We start from the raw sequence: 15,758 nt of genomic DNA on the forward strand, positions 1-15,758 counted from the left end.
CAACAGCAATTCCCAGCTGTTGCTGATGTTGCTGGCTCAGGGAGCACATTTCGAGCACCACTGATACAGGCCAAGGCTTACTTGATACAGTCGAAGAAACCAAGGCTCTCGGAGGATAAATTTATTGCCGGCTGTCCAAGTGACTTGGTAGCCATGCTGGGATGGGTGCTCAGTAACAGGACCTATAAAACCCATTTGAGCCCTGACCAGTGTGGCTCAGGGGGTTGGGCATCATCTCGAAAACTCAAAGGTTGTTGGTTTGATTCCCAGTCAGGGCACATGCCCAGCTTGCAGGCTGGTCCCCAGCCGGGGCATGTGCAAGAGGCAACTGATCAATGTTTCTCCCTCACATCAGTGTCTCTTCCCCTCTATTTCCCCCTCCCTCTGTAGAGAAGTAAATAAATAAATATCTCTGGAGCCCATTTGAAGAGGCAGGGCTGGTTGTTCCCTCATCTCTCTTCCACTCCTTCCACTCCTCTAGCCCAGGGCAGCCAGACGAGCTGGTTCTGTTCCCCGAAGGCCCCCAGCAGGCCAGCCACTCACCACAGGGGGCCCCTCTGCAAGGCGCCACTGCACAATTAAGCCCACCCTCCTCGGTGATCTAAGCCCAGCTGGCCTTTAATTTGTATGTCCTGGGGCTCTCCCGTGGAATGCCCAGGGCCCAGCCCTGAGCCTGGGAAGCCTTCCATGGGCACGGTTTGCTCCCTTCCTCTCCTGCTGACCTTGGAAGCCTCGTGGCCCTGCTGACGGGCCATTTTGTATTTTGGTTTCTGGCGTGTCTGTGCCGCTGCCGATGCTGGACCGCGACCTCCAGCACCAGGACAGTGCCCTCAACTCACTGTGCGCCCACCATGGCTTCAAACGCCAGCAGAATGAACACGTGTGGCTCCTTTGGTTGCAAGGAATCTGGACACACGTTCGGGGTGTTCAGAAGCCAGCCTGCCAGAGATGGGGAGGCCAGTGTAAACACAGGACTGGGGAGGTGGTGGGAGGGCCGCACTTGCAGTGTTAGCGAGGAGCCCGGAAGAAGAAATCAGGCCTGATGCAGGGAGCAGGCGTGCTCTGGAGCCCGTGCCATGGCCTCACGCTGGGGCTCCTCCCTGAGGGAGCAGGACTGAGTCTTTAATTCAAAGGCAAGTGTTGGGCCGGTCTCCTGCCTCCCATGCCGATTTGAAATAAAACATGGGCAAGCATTCATTTACCACTTTACAGCAGGCTGCATGACACGGGCGAAGCTCCGTGTGTGTGCGCGTGCACGTGCATGCCTGGCCGTCGTGGCTGGATGCAAATGATTTGATCATTTGTCAACTGTAACTTTGCTCCCCACGACACGCTCCCACATCGTGCGAAGCAGTGTGTTGTCTGTGCCCTGAATCTGTCTTCAAGGCCAGGCGACAGTGCTGTGTCCATGAACCAAGAATAAGCAAAATTAATGGGCCGGTCCTTTGGCTCTGATTCCTTGCCATGCTGATGGGGATGGGGCCAGGAGAGGCCCCAGGTGGGCAGTTTGGCTCTGAACAATTTAAGCACGTCAGAGCCAGGGCCTCCAAGCTGAGGGACACCCCACTTCTTTCTGCTCTGTCAAGTGGGCGGGTTGAATGCCCCCCCTCAGTCACTTGGGTGCCAGCCTGAGGCGGCAGCATCCCTGACAGTGGCCTTTCTCCCTTAGGGTGTCGAAGTGCAGACGGACTACGTGCCCCTGCTGAACTCGCTAGCAGCCTACGGCTGGCAGCTCACCTGCGTGCTCCCAACTCCCGTCGTCAAGACTAACAGGTACAGCAACCATCTTTATGATTATTGAAGACTTACCCGGTGCTAGGCGCTGTTCCCAGTAAGCGCTTCATGTACGTAGCTTGTTTAATCCTGAGACAAGCCCATGAGGCTGGTGTGGCTCCATGAACTCTCCAGCTGGGACGTGGCAGAGCTGGGATTCAGGTTCCTAACCCCCCTCACCCAGAGCTCTCACACCTGCACCGTCTTCCCACGTGGGGAGCCCTGGCCGGTGGATGGCTACAGCCCAGCCTGTCAAAGCTGGGCGAGCCATCTGGACTGAGAAGGCCCACAGCTGTCAGAAGGGCTTCATTTGCAAAAGAAATTCAGCACCTACTGTGTGCCCTGTGCCAGGCTAAGTAGGCACTTGCTATATACGATCTCATTTAGTTCTCGAAAATCCTATGAGGTGTATATTTAAAAATTAAACTCATTTTACGGTGGAGGACAGTGTGGCCAGGGAGGTGGAAGGACTTGTCCAAGATTATGGCGAGCCAGCAGCCCCCCAAAGAAGAGGTAAAGTCCTGGAGTCGTGGCCCTGGCTGATGGCACTCCTGATGATTTTATGTTCATGGTGGTTTGTCCACCCTCAGCTCTGTCCACTGTTGCTTGAGCCCACAGGCTAGTTCCAGTCAGTCCCATGCTAAAAGGCCTTCCCTCCAGATTTGCTATCTAAAGTAGTCCTCCTGACTATCCTATAAGCATAGATATAATTCCCATTTTACAGATGAGGAAACTGAGGCTCAGAGAGGCTCAGTCACACACCTGAGGCCAACCACCACTACGTGGCAGAACCTGGGACTAGAACCTCAGTCGGAGAATCAAGGGTTCCACCTCCTACACCAGGCCGCCTCTCTGCCCACCCATAGGGGTGCCCCTCCCTCGGCCCTCGGTGCTCTGCCCACCCCAAGTCCTGCAGCATCCCCATCTCTGCAGGATGACGAACAGCCTGGGGCAAGACTGATGATCTGGGGAGGTGGCAGGGCGGCACCGCCCCAGAGGCCAGGCTGAGGGTGGAGGATGGCGGTGACAATCAGTGCCTTTCCCGGGTCCCTCTGCAAGCCCAAGATGGAAGAACCCCTGATCCGGAACCCAGAGGACAAGAATCACGATGAGAATGTCTTTGAACGTGAAGCCCCAGCTGGTTCTGAGCAAAGCCCAGGGTGCAGGGAGGTCTCTGTCCGTCTGTCTCAGAGAGTAACACCTGCCAAATGATTCTCCCTAATCCCCCACTTTCCCTGTGCCTTAAAGGTCCCCTCATGGTGGAGTGGGAAAGCGGCCCGAACCAGGCGCATCCGAGCTTGAACCTCAGCTGCGTGCTCTCGAGCCTGCTCCTTAAACAAGCTTTCACCTCCCGTCTGTACAGGTGTCTGTCGCAGTCCTGGGAATGAAAGCCATGGGGGGGGAGGCCTAGATGAGGCGTTGTGTGTGGCCTCGCCCAGCCCCTGAATCCCACAGGAAATACTAGTCCTCTCCCTCCTTACCCTCTGACCCCCGTGTGGGGACCCCTTGCCTCCGCAGAGAAGACTCACAAAACAGAGGTTTAAGAATGTGATCAGAGGTTGGGGACGGGGTGGGGGTGGGAAACAATGACCCCCGCTTTACTTGACAGTATTTTATCATCCCTAAAGGCGGCTCCACAGGGGCCTGCCTTCCTGGAAGAAAAGCGCACACACTGGGCTGTAAAGACGAGTGGGGCCTCTGAGCAGCCCCTCGGCGGCTTGGGTAATGCCACTGCCTGACTCGCTGGCCGCCTTCATCTGTGTGCCCATGGGAGTGATGTGGCCCTGCTGCTCCGGGGCGTGAATCGGGCTGTCGCTGGGACCCGTGCGAGGCCAGCCCTCCCCCTGCTGGGCCCAAGGGGGCTGCTGGGCGGAGCTCTTCCCCCAGGTCCTCATCTTCCTGCCCATCCCGGCCAACTGGACCCCCCAGGGCCTCGTTCCCAAAGACAGACTGGGGAGAGGCCTGCCTGCCACCCCTTTGAGAGTCACTAAAGAAGCCAGTTTGTCATCATTCGGCCAGGATGCTGGCCGTTACTTCACACCAAGGGGAGGGAGTTTCTAGCTGTGAAGCTGACTTTGCAGGGACACCCACCACGCTTTTGGTGGACCCCTGAGGCACTAGCCCCCCAGGCGCAAGGGCGGATGGCCTGGGGTGGGAGAGCTGGGTGTGGGGTGCGGGCGGGGGGCTTCTTGATTCCAGCCTCTCACTGTTCGGTGGCAGCTCTGCCTCCTGTGCGTGGTCAGCCTTGGTGAAGTGAGGGGCTGCCGCGTCTGTGAGGTGTGGGGCTCCCCAGGTCCGACCTAACTCACTCCCAGCAACGCGTGTCTTACAGGGAGGGGAACGTATCCACCAAGCAGATCGTCTTTCTTCAGAGACCGTGTCTACCTCAGAAAATCAAGAAGAAGGAGTCGAGGGTAAGTCACCTTGATGGCCTTCCTCCTGTCTCTTTAGCAGGGCTTCACCGTCAAGTGCCTTTTTCTGCGGCAGTCGGGTGGGCAGCCTGCCCCGACTGCCAGCAGCTCTGAGCCCAAGGGCACCTGAGCCCCTTGGCAAACTGCACCTGGCCTGAAGCTGCCAGAGTAGGACAGATGAGGGCACTGGAGGGCCTTGTCTGCCAGTGTCCCGCTGCTGGCCAGGCCAGGAGAGCGGAGGAGAGAGGTTCTTCTGCACGCGCCAGCCTGCCAGATATTCCCGCTGGGCTAGAAATAGGGGCATGAAGTCAGCTGCATTCTGACGGGAAGCGCGTGGGGCGGGGGCCGCAGCTTAGACCCGGTAAACGTATCTGCATCTCATTACCGGCTGGCTGGAGCTCCCGGCTGCCTGTCACCTCCCTCAGGACGTCAGGAGTCTGGTGATCTTGGCACACAGACCCTGCTAGAGCTCCTTTTTGACAGGCCCCGACCCGAAAGCCTCTGAGTGACAGTGGCTGGTCTAGACAAGACCAGCCTCTGCCTGCAGCAGCCAGTCCTCAGGTCAGAGTGCCCTGTGGGTCGCCTGGGCCCTCTTCCCCTCACTGGTTGTTTCAGGAACCACCCGGGAAACTTGGTTGCACTGAGAGGTGGTGGCCATTCTCAGAACACTCCCCACGTTTGGTCATGTCCAGCCCAGGTCCTCTTCCCTTGTGTCCAGTGATTCTGATATTTCACACTTCATGCATTGTTGCCGGTGGGTGCTGTTCCCATGGACCAGTGGCTCAGGCAAGTCGAGGGAGTCACCTGGAGCCAGCTCAGCCTACCTTTGATGGCCAAGACCATGCTCTCCCACGAGCCTGCTGGGCCTGCTCTCTCCTCACCCTTAGCACCAACCCCGTGCTCCCAGCCCTGGCTTCTCGTGTTCTGTGGACACAGAGCCCGGACAGGAGCACCACACAAGTGAACAGATTGGAACAGCCCCTCACCAGCCAACAAATCCAGGGGGAACCCGTTGGTGGGGTGAACGCCAAAGCAATGGCGCCGTGAAGCCAGATGGGGTGGAGTGCAGAGGACAGTCTCTCTCCAAGCTCTGATGCACTAATGTGACAGGTGACAGCAGCAGAGAACCAGAAGGCAACTGCCAAAATCCGCCATTAACCACCAGGAGCAGTCAGCCGCCGGCTGGAAGATGGATCAGCCAGGGCTGCTGTCAGTTGCGACTTAGCCATAGGCGCCAGGGGACTCGGCACGTTCACAGAGTGACATTCGACAACAGTGCAGGCACGGTCTCCATCAGACACCAAAAGAAACCCTCTTTTGGCTTTAAGGGGGCAGGAGTTGAGGGGAGTGCTGCCTTTTCTGGGCTGCTGTCCGGGTTGTGGTGCTGACGGATTCCACAGCAAAGACCCTCGGCTTGATGTTGCTTCAGGCCATGCATCCTGGAATGTGATGGCCATCGGAAACTGGGGTGGGTGGGTAGGTTTTTGAGGTAGAGCTTAAAAGCTGGTGCAAGAAGGTAGAAGGACTTTCCTTGGGGAAAATCCAAAGAGGACAGGAGTCATTTATTTTCTGGTCAGTGGAAACTTCCAGTCCTAATCAACTACACAAATATGGGCTGGCCGCTTTCTCCTTGAAAGTGCTTATGTATCCCCTACTCATTCCTCGGATTGGCTGGTGCTGAGCACGTGTTCTTGGTGTGATCTAGAGAGATCACCCACTCATGGAGTCCCAGAGAGGGGACTTTGCAGCAGATACCTTGTCTCTGTCTCCTTGTCCCTGTCATTTGCTCCTCAGTGGACTCAGGTGGGCATTCTGCTCCCACAAGGTCTGCACACCCCCGTGATGGAGGCAGCAACCCCATCCAGTCCTGATGGTGCCTGAGCTGCCTGCGGCCCTGACACTCTCAGCTGCCTCTTCCTCTTGAAGCACCTTTTTCTCTTGGCTCCATCCGCACTCTCCTGGGTTTCCACCACGTTCCTCAGGGTTCAGACCTGGCCCTGTTTCTCCCCTCACTCTCTTACTGCTTCCTTAGAAGTCTCTTTCATACCCAGAGTGAGAAAATCTCACTCACCACCTCTGGGCCATGACTCTTGTGTCTGCAGCTCTTGCTTCTCCCCTGAGGCCCAGCGCACCTGCCCAGTCACTGCTCAGCAGTCTCAGGGCAACTCATGACTTCGCCCCTCCCCTACACCTGGCCCACCTCCCCTTACCTAGAGAAGTGGACCACCACCAACCCAGAGGCACCCGCCCACCTAGGGGCCATCCTTAACTCTGCCCATCTCCTTCCTCCTATCAGTCAGTTCTTGAGGCATGTCTGCTTGAGGCCCTAGAATCTCCGGAGTCCTCTGCTCCTCTTCCCTCTCACTTGCCTCAGCTACTTCTGTCTCCTGATGACAGGCCTCCCTTCCAATGTGTCTCTGCTTAGAGCCAAAGTGAGCTTTTGAAAAAGCCAATGGAATCGTGTCACCTACTGCTTAAAACGGCCCTAAAGCTTTGTATTAAGATAAAGATGGAGCCCTGGCCGGGTGGCTCAGTTGGCTGGAGCATCATCGTAATACACCAGCGTTGCAGGTTGGATCCCTGGTCAGGGCACCTACAGGAATCAACCAATGAATGCATAGTGAGTGGAACAACAAGTCAATGTTTCTCTCTCTCTCCCTTCCTTCCTTCCTCTCTCTCTCTCTCTCTCTCTCTCTCGAATCAATTATTTTTAAAAAAGATAAAGGTGGAAATCTGTAATGTGGTCCCCAGGTCGCTGTGTGAGCCGTCCCCGCATTCTTGCTTTCCGGCTCTGTCGGCCTAGCCTTCCATGCCTCTCTTGCCTCAGGACCTTTGCTTTGGCTGTTCCCTCTGCCCAGGACACTCTCTTCCATTGTATTTCCTCGGGACCCTGTGACGCCCCGGGAAGAGCCACAGTCCTTTCCGCCAGAGCTCTCCTCTAGTTATTTGTGCTCATTCACTTATCCTGTCCTGGTAGATTCAGTCCATGAGAGCACAGGCCTTTTTTCTGACTGTCGTGTGCCCAGTACCCAGCTTTTAGGTGGCACTCAACAAGTATTTGTTGAATCAGCAAATGAGGAATCAAAATTCTGAGCCTGGGACATACCTGTTATGCCCACCATTAAAAGTTAAGAAAAGAAGCCCCAAGACTGACACACCGAGGAGGAAGCATATTTAGTTGCCTTCTCATCAGCGACGTGGACCGAAGTCTCTAATGAAGACTTGCCAGCATTTGGAAGAATCCTCTTGGTGTGTGAGCGTGGCTGTCAGGGCAAACCTGAAACTCCTTCGAAGGTGATAGGTGGTTTCTCCGACGCTCAAGGTCTTCCTTCCAGCTAACCTAGCTGACATGGGGCCAGATAACGGACAGGTTTTAAAATGTGTGGATTAAATCTGTCAGTCCCTGCTGACACAGAACTCTGGTCACACACTGCTGGAAAGGGAAGGCCGTTTTCCGTTCCCGCAGTTGTTCCTAACACAGCTATTTGGCATCTCCCTTGGTGTGGGCCCCGGCAGCACGCCCAAGTGCCCAGACACCCGGCTCGGGAAGGCCGGCATCGGCAGCACGACCAGCAGGCTGCTGGTTGTGTCCAGCGACTCCCTCTGGTGCTGCCCCAGATACCCGGCCTGTCCTCCAGGCGGGACCGCCTGCCTTTAAGTGTAGATGCAACCGGCCTCCTCTTGGAGCCTGTCAGTGTCCCAGGGGCTGCCACTTCCCTGCTTCTCCTCTCCTTGCTTTCTGAGATGTCATCTTTTTGAGCTCTGGGATCTGAGCAACTTTTGTTCTTTGTGAGAGACCGTGACTGTCCCCAGCTTAAAGCAGGGAGAAAAGCCTGGGTGGTGAAGGGGGCAGGTGTGGAGATGGAAGGGAGGGAAACAGAGGAAGCCCTTCCGTGGATGATGCCACGGCTGGCGGCAGGGGGAGGCCTGGAGGCTGGGGGAGGCCTGAGGTATAAGGGGTGTGCTTGTTTCCCTGCTGTTTCTCACACAGCTGAAGGGCCCAGGTGCCTTTCCTAGCTTGGTGGCTCTTAGACTGTGGTCCCTAGACCAGCAGCGTCAGCCTCAGCTGGAGCTCGTTGGAAATGCGGCCTCCCCCGCCCCCACCCCGAGGCCCACTGCGTCAGATGAGGTGAGTGGTTTGGCTGAGGGAGCCAGCCCTCCTGGTGATCCTGACTGACGCCCGCTCCCGTCTGAGAGCCGGTGTCTTAATTTAGTCGGCCCTTTCCCGGCTCACCTGTGGACCTCCATCCAAGTTTTATCACTATTGATTTTTTAAAATTGGGCCTGTCAGGGAGCCTTCGGTATACATACTTATTTCTAATAAACCGAACCAAAGTATCTTTAATGGCAGTTAAATCTGGATTTCCATTAGCTGACCACCGGGCCTAATGAATCCAACGCCTGGCCCGGTAGACGCGCCCGGACGCGGCCAAATCGGAGAGCTGAGGCGCTTGCGCCCTGCGCTGAGCCACCCAAAGCTGGGTTGCCTCTCCCTTTGCTTCTGCTCCTCTCTTCTCTCTAAGGCAAGAGTCAAGGCCCTTCACCCACCAAGAACGAGAGGCTGGAAGGGTAGTGTGGAGCCAGAGACAGCTGGGCTTGGATCCTAGCTCTGCTGTGTCCTAGCTGTGTGCCTTCAGGCAAGTCAGCTCTCCGAACCTACACGCTCCGCCGTGAAACGGCTCTCACAGTGCCTCTTCAGAGTATGGCTTCGGGGATTCGGAGAAGCCTTGTCTCTGTGGGAGATGCATAGTAGGCACCTTGGTTGTGTTCATTCCTCCTAGGCAGCTATTCTACAGGCGGTCGGCCTTTGCAACTTGGAACACTTAGCTTTTAGATTATACACACCCTGAGTTTTGGCTGCTGCTACTTGCCTGCTTCATGAGAGTGTCCCCGTGATGGAGAGGAGGAGGGAAGGGGCAGACTCGGGTCAGAGCCTCCTGGGGGCCTGGCTGCAGCCTGGGGACGGCTGCAGTGGGATTGGGGGACCCAGCCAGCATGGGGGTCCAAGATGGCACCACCAATCTCTCTGAGGACACAGAAAACAGTGCAATCCTAGGAGGCATTTGGCCTGGCAGATTTTTCTGTTTTTACTCTGAAAGATATTAAACATTGGCTGCAGTAGTGCCCATCCAGCTCAGCTCTGACATTCCTGAATCGTCCTCTGGCCAGCAGGCCACGTGGGTTCCTGGAGAAAGTGGCCCTTTCCACAGGCTGTGTCCTTCTGTTGTATTGTATCAGGAGGTCAACAAAGTGTGGTCTTCTTCTGGAAACTGGATATGGCCGGGTGTCTGGAGGAACCACAGGCCTTCTGTTGTTTATGCAGCAAGAGCAGCCCCTGAGACAGTGTCTGGGTTTGTGTTCGTGAGTGACACGTGTGGAGGACACAATCTGGCACAGGTGGAAGCTGCTTGGTCGTGCAGCCCCCAACTGCAGGGAGCACTGTCCTCACCCTGGGGTGTGCACTGCAGAGGCAACTGTTTTAGAGAAGGGGCACTTGAGACTTGGAGAGATTAATAACTTGCCCAGGGACAGAAAGCTATCAAGTACCAGAACCAGGATTTGAACCAGCGGCTCAGCTGCTGTGCTATATAGTGCTTTGATGCTTTAGCATTTAGGACTTTACAGCCAAAGCAATCTCACCGCTTATTTTAGCAAAAGGAAAACTTCCTCCATCATCCCTGATAGCCAGCTGCCTCTCAGAGTAAGCAAAGCTTAACCAGTGTTTTTCTTAAAACAAGCAAAAATGCAGAAGCTGTGTTTGGGGACATGGATTTCCCTTTAAGGCTCTTCCATTTGGGCTGGAGTTGTAACACAGTGGCAGTTGCTGCCCGTGACCAGGCAGCAGTTATGAACCATGATTCTTATGCCCCAGAGCCACAGAGGGCTGGTGTCACCCAAGAGCCACAGGGGGCTGGCGTCGGAGGCGGCGGCAGGGCCTCTGAAGCCCCAAGTCGGCGTCCTGCACTCATGGCTATGGAGCTGAGTGCCCGCTTCAGTCTAGGCCGAAGTGGGCACCACTGGGGTGGGGGTCTGAGGCACCCCTTTGCCTGTAGAGGAGTTCCACTGTTGGAAACCTGTGTCTTAGGTGGAAGCAGCTCAAACCATCCCCAAAGGGAAGTCTGTCAGCTATAGTATGAGAGAGAGAATCCCCAAAGAGGAGTGTCTGGGCAAAACCCTTCCAACACCATAGGTGAACTCCTTTGGGGACTTGGAGGGAGGGGGGTGGAGAAGGACAAGATAAATGTGAAATCATAGCCTCGACGTGCATTTTGCTCCTCTTTATCTTTGATGGGACATTCATACTCACCAGCCTTGTCCAACGGTGCTCAACCCAAGAAATCTATGATGTGTTCAATCTCAGAACCCGGGGAGTGTTTAGGCAAATCTGTTACTTGGGGAAATAGATTTTTGCCATGGAAAATTCTGCAAAGATGGCAGATTTTTAAAAACTTACATAGCACATTTTTGGTTTTTCCTAGCAAGGCACTCAGTTATTTACAACGTGCTGCAGCCTTAAGAGATCCATTGTTCTCCACTGATGGCGAGGTTGCAATCCTGGGCCCCCCTCCCCAGCCCAGCGGGAAGCTGTCGGAACCCAGGGCTCCCCTGGCTTTTGTTTCAATCACAGAATGTCTGAGATTTTAGTCCATATTTGGCAAAACCAGCGTGGTGTGACTCAAGTAGAAAGAAATGACCATGGTGGGAACTTGAACTAAACTCCTGGGTGTACGTACCATGAGTCAGTGAGCCGCACCTGCGGGTCGGCCATGCCTCGTGAGTCTCTCCTTCCAGGTGAGACCACTCCCTGCAGTGGGGGCCCTGACTCTGGCCCCCATCTGCCCACCCCTCACTCCTCTGGGGTTCTCTTGTGTTCTCTGTGCCTTCACCACTCTGTGCCCGGCACACCCTGAAGGTCCCATGGCTGCCATCTTCCCAAGCATACACCACACAGCTGTCTGGCACCAGACTCTGTGGGTGTGCACCCAGAGTGTACTGACCCTGCCCCATGCTTGGAGGTGGAGGCCATCCTGGGGATACTGGTCCCCACTAGGCTGACAGAGGTCAGAGGGGCTTTTGCTCAGGAAGACCGGGGAGATGCCGGATGTTTAGGGAGTGGAAGGGAAAAGCTGCAGTTCTTTGAGTCGTTAACCCACAGAATGCATTCCTCACTCATAAAGACAGGGACCCATTTCTTCGAATCTTCCAAGGTGTATTTTCTAACAACCTTCAGTGTTTCCATGTCTTCTCAAGCTCATTTGCCCAGATGTATTCCAGGCACACAGGCTGCTAAACTCTCTTCCTCGGAGACAGTTCACGTAGTAGTCAACAGACACAGCAGGACTTCGAACGTTTTCCACTCTTTTTCTTCCTTAAATTAATTTCTCTTCTTGGAGATCAACCAGAAATACCGTGCAGATGCCCCCGTCCCTCCTCATTAAACCCTAAGCTGTGTTTTGACTAAAAACAGGACTGGGTCACCCTGAAACACAGTGTGGCCGGCGTGGGGGGCGCTGCCGTCCTCCCCGAGATGGATCCCACAGCCGGGCTCTGAGCGCCTGCTCTGTGCCGTGCCCCAGGGACGGAGGAGGCCAGATGGCTTCCCCCGGCCTAATGGAACTCACATCTGATGTCAATAATGGTGACGGCCACATATCTGGTATATTATGTGCCAGGCACAGTGCTAAACCCACGACACGAATTATCACATCATCGAAACCACATGCATACCCTGTAAGGCAGGGCTCAACACAGCGCAGCCCAGGGGCCGAGGTCAGCCTGCCGCCTGTTTCTGTAGATGAAGTGTTGCTGGAGCACAGTCACACTCGTCTGTTTCCGCGTTGCCTGGGACTGCCTTTCTGCCGCCACGGTAGAGTTCGAGGGTTGCTGCAGAGAGACCACGAGGCCTGCAAAGCCAACATAAAATATCATTAGACTTGTAGAGAAACACTTAACTGGCCGTGCTTTCACAGAAAATCAAGTCTCTAACCTTGGTTCTAGTTAGCGTTACCGTCCCCACTGTATAGATGAGGACGCTGAGGGCGGGAAGTGAGGCCGGTGAGTGGTGGGGTTGGGACTCTTCATGCACGTGGCCTCACCCCACAGCCTTGATACGTCTGATCTTGCGCGGCTCAGCTACGGACTGCACGACCTGGCTCTTCTCAGGGCCTCTGTGATGTCCCTGCCACGTGGGGAAACATTGGTGGCAGGTCAAGCTCCCTGGGAAGCAGGGTCTGAGATAGGTTTGGATGGTGGAGGTTTTTGGGACTCTGGAGGTCCTCTTAGGACACACCTGTGGGGACAGCAGGGCACAGGAGCAGGCCAGGGAGTTGAGCTGTGACACTGTCTCAGTGGTGGCCTCAGCCAACCCTCCGGGCACCTCTGGAGCTAGGATGTCCTTTCAGAGTTGTCCCTAGTTGGGACAAGGAGGGATGGGCTGCCATGCCCCACCTGGACCAGCCCTTGGCTGTAGATTGCCCCAGGAGGTGGTGGGGGCTGTCAGCAGACCACAGTCCCCACAGCTGGGACAGACAGCCTGCCAGCACAGGGGGACCCGGGCACCCCACAGTTGGTGCCCTTCTCACTCAGGTGAGGGAATCCTGGCCCAGGGCTTGGTAACCCACAGCCTGCGGGGAGCCCTGGTGCTTGGGAGGGGCAGGCCCCACGTCCCCTCCCTGTGCTGGTTGTCCAGATGATAGGCTTTCAGGACCTCCCTTTCCAGGTCTTTAGTTGGGGCCAGTTGAAAGAAGTACTCCTCGGCCCCCACAACACCCTGAAGTCCATCCACCTCTAAAATACACGCACACCATGGACCACACCAGTGACAGCATCAGGCTGGTTCTCATGGAGGGTATGATGTGTTTGGGCTGTGGTTGAAATTTGCCCTGCCCCTGGGGTGCTGGGAATTGTGTGTCTTGCTCCAGAGAAGTGACGTGGGTGAGACGTTCCAGTGAAGCTCTGGGTCATGGAGACTGCATTTATTTATCCCCATCCTCTCTGACATTCAGTTTCAGTGGCGATTCTCCAGAGAAGACATGCACAGCAGGCAGATGAGGAAATCCAAAGGGAAACTCAGTGCCAGAGACAAGCGACAAGCAGAAGAGAACGACAAGAATTTAGAAGACCAGTTTTCCAAGGCCAGAGATGTGGGCAACTGTGTGCTGAGCAGGCAGCAGGACGACGGAGCCGGGGAGGAGGTGAAGGCCCCCGCCCAAGAGGTCATGGGAGAACAGCTGTGTCCTGATGGCCGGCTCTCTGTGGAGGGCGGGGCCGTGCAGAACGGTCCTGCGGGCCACTGCGGGGCCCCGGCCGGGGGCTGCGAGGGGCACTCAGGTCCTGCCGAGGATGCCAGGGAGGGAGGTGCTGAGGAAATGACTGCAGAGACAGCAGAAGACAACTGAGTCTCAGCAGCTGGCGCTGAAGCCAGATACGCTGGCCAACCAGAGGCACTGTGCTGGCAGCCAGGCCGGGGCTGCTTTGCCCTGGTGTCCTGTGTTACCCTCTGGCTTGGCTCGACCTCTCCTTGTGAGCTCACATAGGCCCGCCAAGGGCCAGCTCCCTGACAGTGTTGGTTTCTGCACATCCATTTGAAATGTGTTGTAATGCCCCAGTGTTAGAATGCAAGAGGTCAGGTTATTTCTTCTAAACCTCAGGGCTGAAGGCCCAGCCCTGGCTCCACCACTCCTCAGTGAGAGGGTCTGGACCATTCAGTGCCTGTGTCCGCCCCCTAGGGCCTCCAGGGAGCATCTGGGTCAAGTCCATGGGCCTCCCAAGCTACAAACCAAGACTGTGTGTTTTCATTCCCACACTCTGCCGGGGCGGGGTCCACCCTCACTGTTCTCTGCAGCCCCCCGGTGAATGTAACAGCCCCTGGAGTCCTGTCAGCTGCTCTTCACCCGAACCCCCAGACCCTGCTGCTTTGGCAAAGAAAATGACATTAGAGCGGGGAGGTGCCCCCCCCCCCCCCGCTTTTCTCAAAGCGTTCCCATAGATGCTGGTAATCTGGAAATGAAAGGTGATTCTGTTTGTGCACCTGCCCTTGCAGAATGTCCAAGAAAGTATTCTGTGTTAGCATTAATGCCAAATTTTTTTTAAGGTTTTGTATTCAGCACATCATGTGAACTCACGTTCTTTCTGTCATTTCAGGGCACCCCAGTTAGTTGGGTGCCCTCGTCGTGTGCTATTTTAATCAGTGTATTATTGGCCAAGTTGATTCCCATGTATGCTACCACGTGTTTATATTGTCCAGAAAGTATCGTTAAGGCTTTAAGTAGATACAACTGGTGTCTTGACCAAAACAACAGCCTGTCTCTTTCTTGTTTAGTTACTTAAAGCAATAAATCATCTATGAGTTAGAGCACTGTGAGGACTGGGTGTTTTTTGTGTCGCAACAAAAAAGTCCCAACCTGATGTCCCAAGGACTCCATCCCGCATCCCTCAGGCACGTTTCGTAAGTCACTAACCCCTGGCACATGATGACCTGAGAGAAAATGAAGCGCCTGTGTGCAAGAAGAGAGCCGGCGGAGCACACTGTGCGTTCTTGTCACGTGTAGAGAGAAGGCAGACTGGGATGCAGGTGCCGCCGGGTACACGGGGCACAGCCCCCTCCCACTGCCGGGGGCGAGAGCAGCCAGTACCTTCTGAAAGCAAACAATAGCCCTGCACCAAGCTTTTAAGTAAATTATTTAATGAGGCAAGTCTTTTCCCTGTTTGCAAGTTTGCTAAGATAGAACACATTTGTAGCATGTTTTTGTAGGGCAGAATTGAAGACCCTTGTACAGAAGCATCATGCAGGCGCTTCCATCCTAATGGTGGGGCAGACGTCCCCAGCCAACCCCCGCTGCTGACCTAGAAAGGTTGAAGGCTGTCTGTTCAAAAATAACTTCTAAAATGGCATTTTTCCATAATTAGACTCAGGAATATCTATGCGGCATCTTGATTTAATAAAAATGTTATCTCTTAGCCCGTATCTTAAGAGGATCACAGCTTTTAAAAAAAATATGCTAGTTAGCAGCAGGCTGGGACAGAAACGACACTCATCTTTCACAACTTTGAAAAGCCTGTGATCCCAGGCTGAGTCCCCCAGGGCTGGGCTTACACCGCTCAGCGTTGGGTACATTTTTCAATAATTAAATGACATTTATGTTGGCTGAATGTGTCATGGGAAAAAAAATTAAAGGTGACTTCAGCTCATTTGAATTCCTCAGGAAATTGGGGCCTATAGCCAAACAAATAATTCCTGAAGATCTTGTTTTTTTCCTCTCACTTCTCCACACCCCTGCTGATAGTTGGCAAAATGTCCGTCTACTGCAGGCGGTTCTCAAATTGGCTGCGCGAGTGGATCACTGGAGATTTAAAACCCAATACCTGGGCCCCACCCCAGAGACTCGGAGGTGCTGCTCTGGGCTGGGCATCGGGACTGGTAACCCCTCCCTGACCCAGGGATTCTAAGGTGCAGCCAAAGGTGAGACCCACTGGCCACAGGCCTGCTACGAATCCAATCACAGCTTGTTCCTTGTGAAATGCAATGCTTTAATGAAAGGTAAATACCTGAGCCCCTAACATCCAATCCTAACA

General features: G+C 54.9%; 1 protein-coding gene across 4 annotated transcripts in view; it reads left to right on the plus strand.

The window, feature by feature from the left end:
• RFTN1 (raftlin, lipid raft linker 1) overlaps positions 1-14,538 on the plus strand; it is a 186,516-nt gene extending 171,978 nt beyond the window's left edge. For all 4 annotated transcript variants that reach the window (XM_036030605.1, XM_036030607.1, XM_028518801.2 and 1 more), the window contains exons 8-10: positions 1,670-1,773; positions 4,106-4,187; positions 13,190-14,538. In XM_036030605.1, coding sequence (XP_035886498.1) covers positions 1,670-1,773; positions 4,106-4,187; positions 13,190-13,582 — 579 coding nt within the window. In that variant the 3' untranslated portion in view covers positions 13,583-14,538. The remainder of the gene's footprint in view (positions 1-1,669; positions 1,774-4,105; positions 4,188-13,189) is intronic.
• Positions 14,539-15,758: the final 1,220 nt, after the last annotated feature.

Source organism: Phyllostomus discolor, chromosome 7 (assembly GCF_004126475.2).
Source record: "Phyllostomus discolor isolate MPI-MPIP mPhyDis1 chromosome 7, mPhyDis1.pri.v3, whole genome shotgun sequence".
Lineage (NCBI taxonomy): Eukaryota > Metazoa > Chordata > Mammalia > Chiroptera > Phyllostomidae > Phyllostomus > Phyllostomus discolor.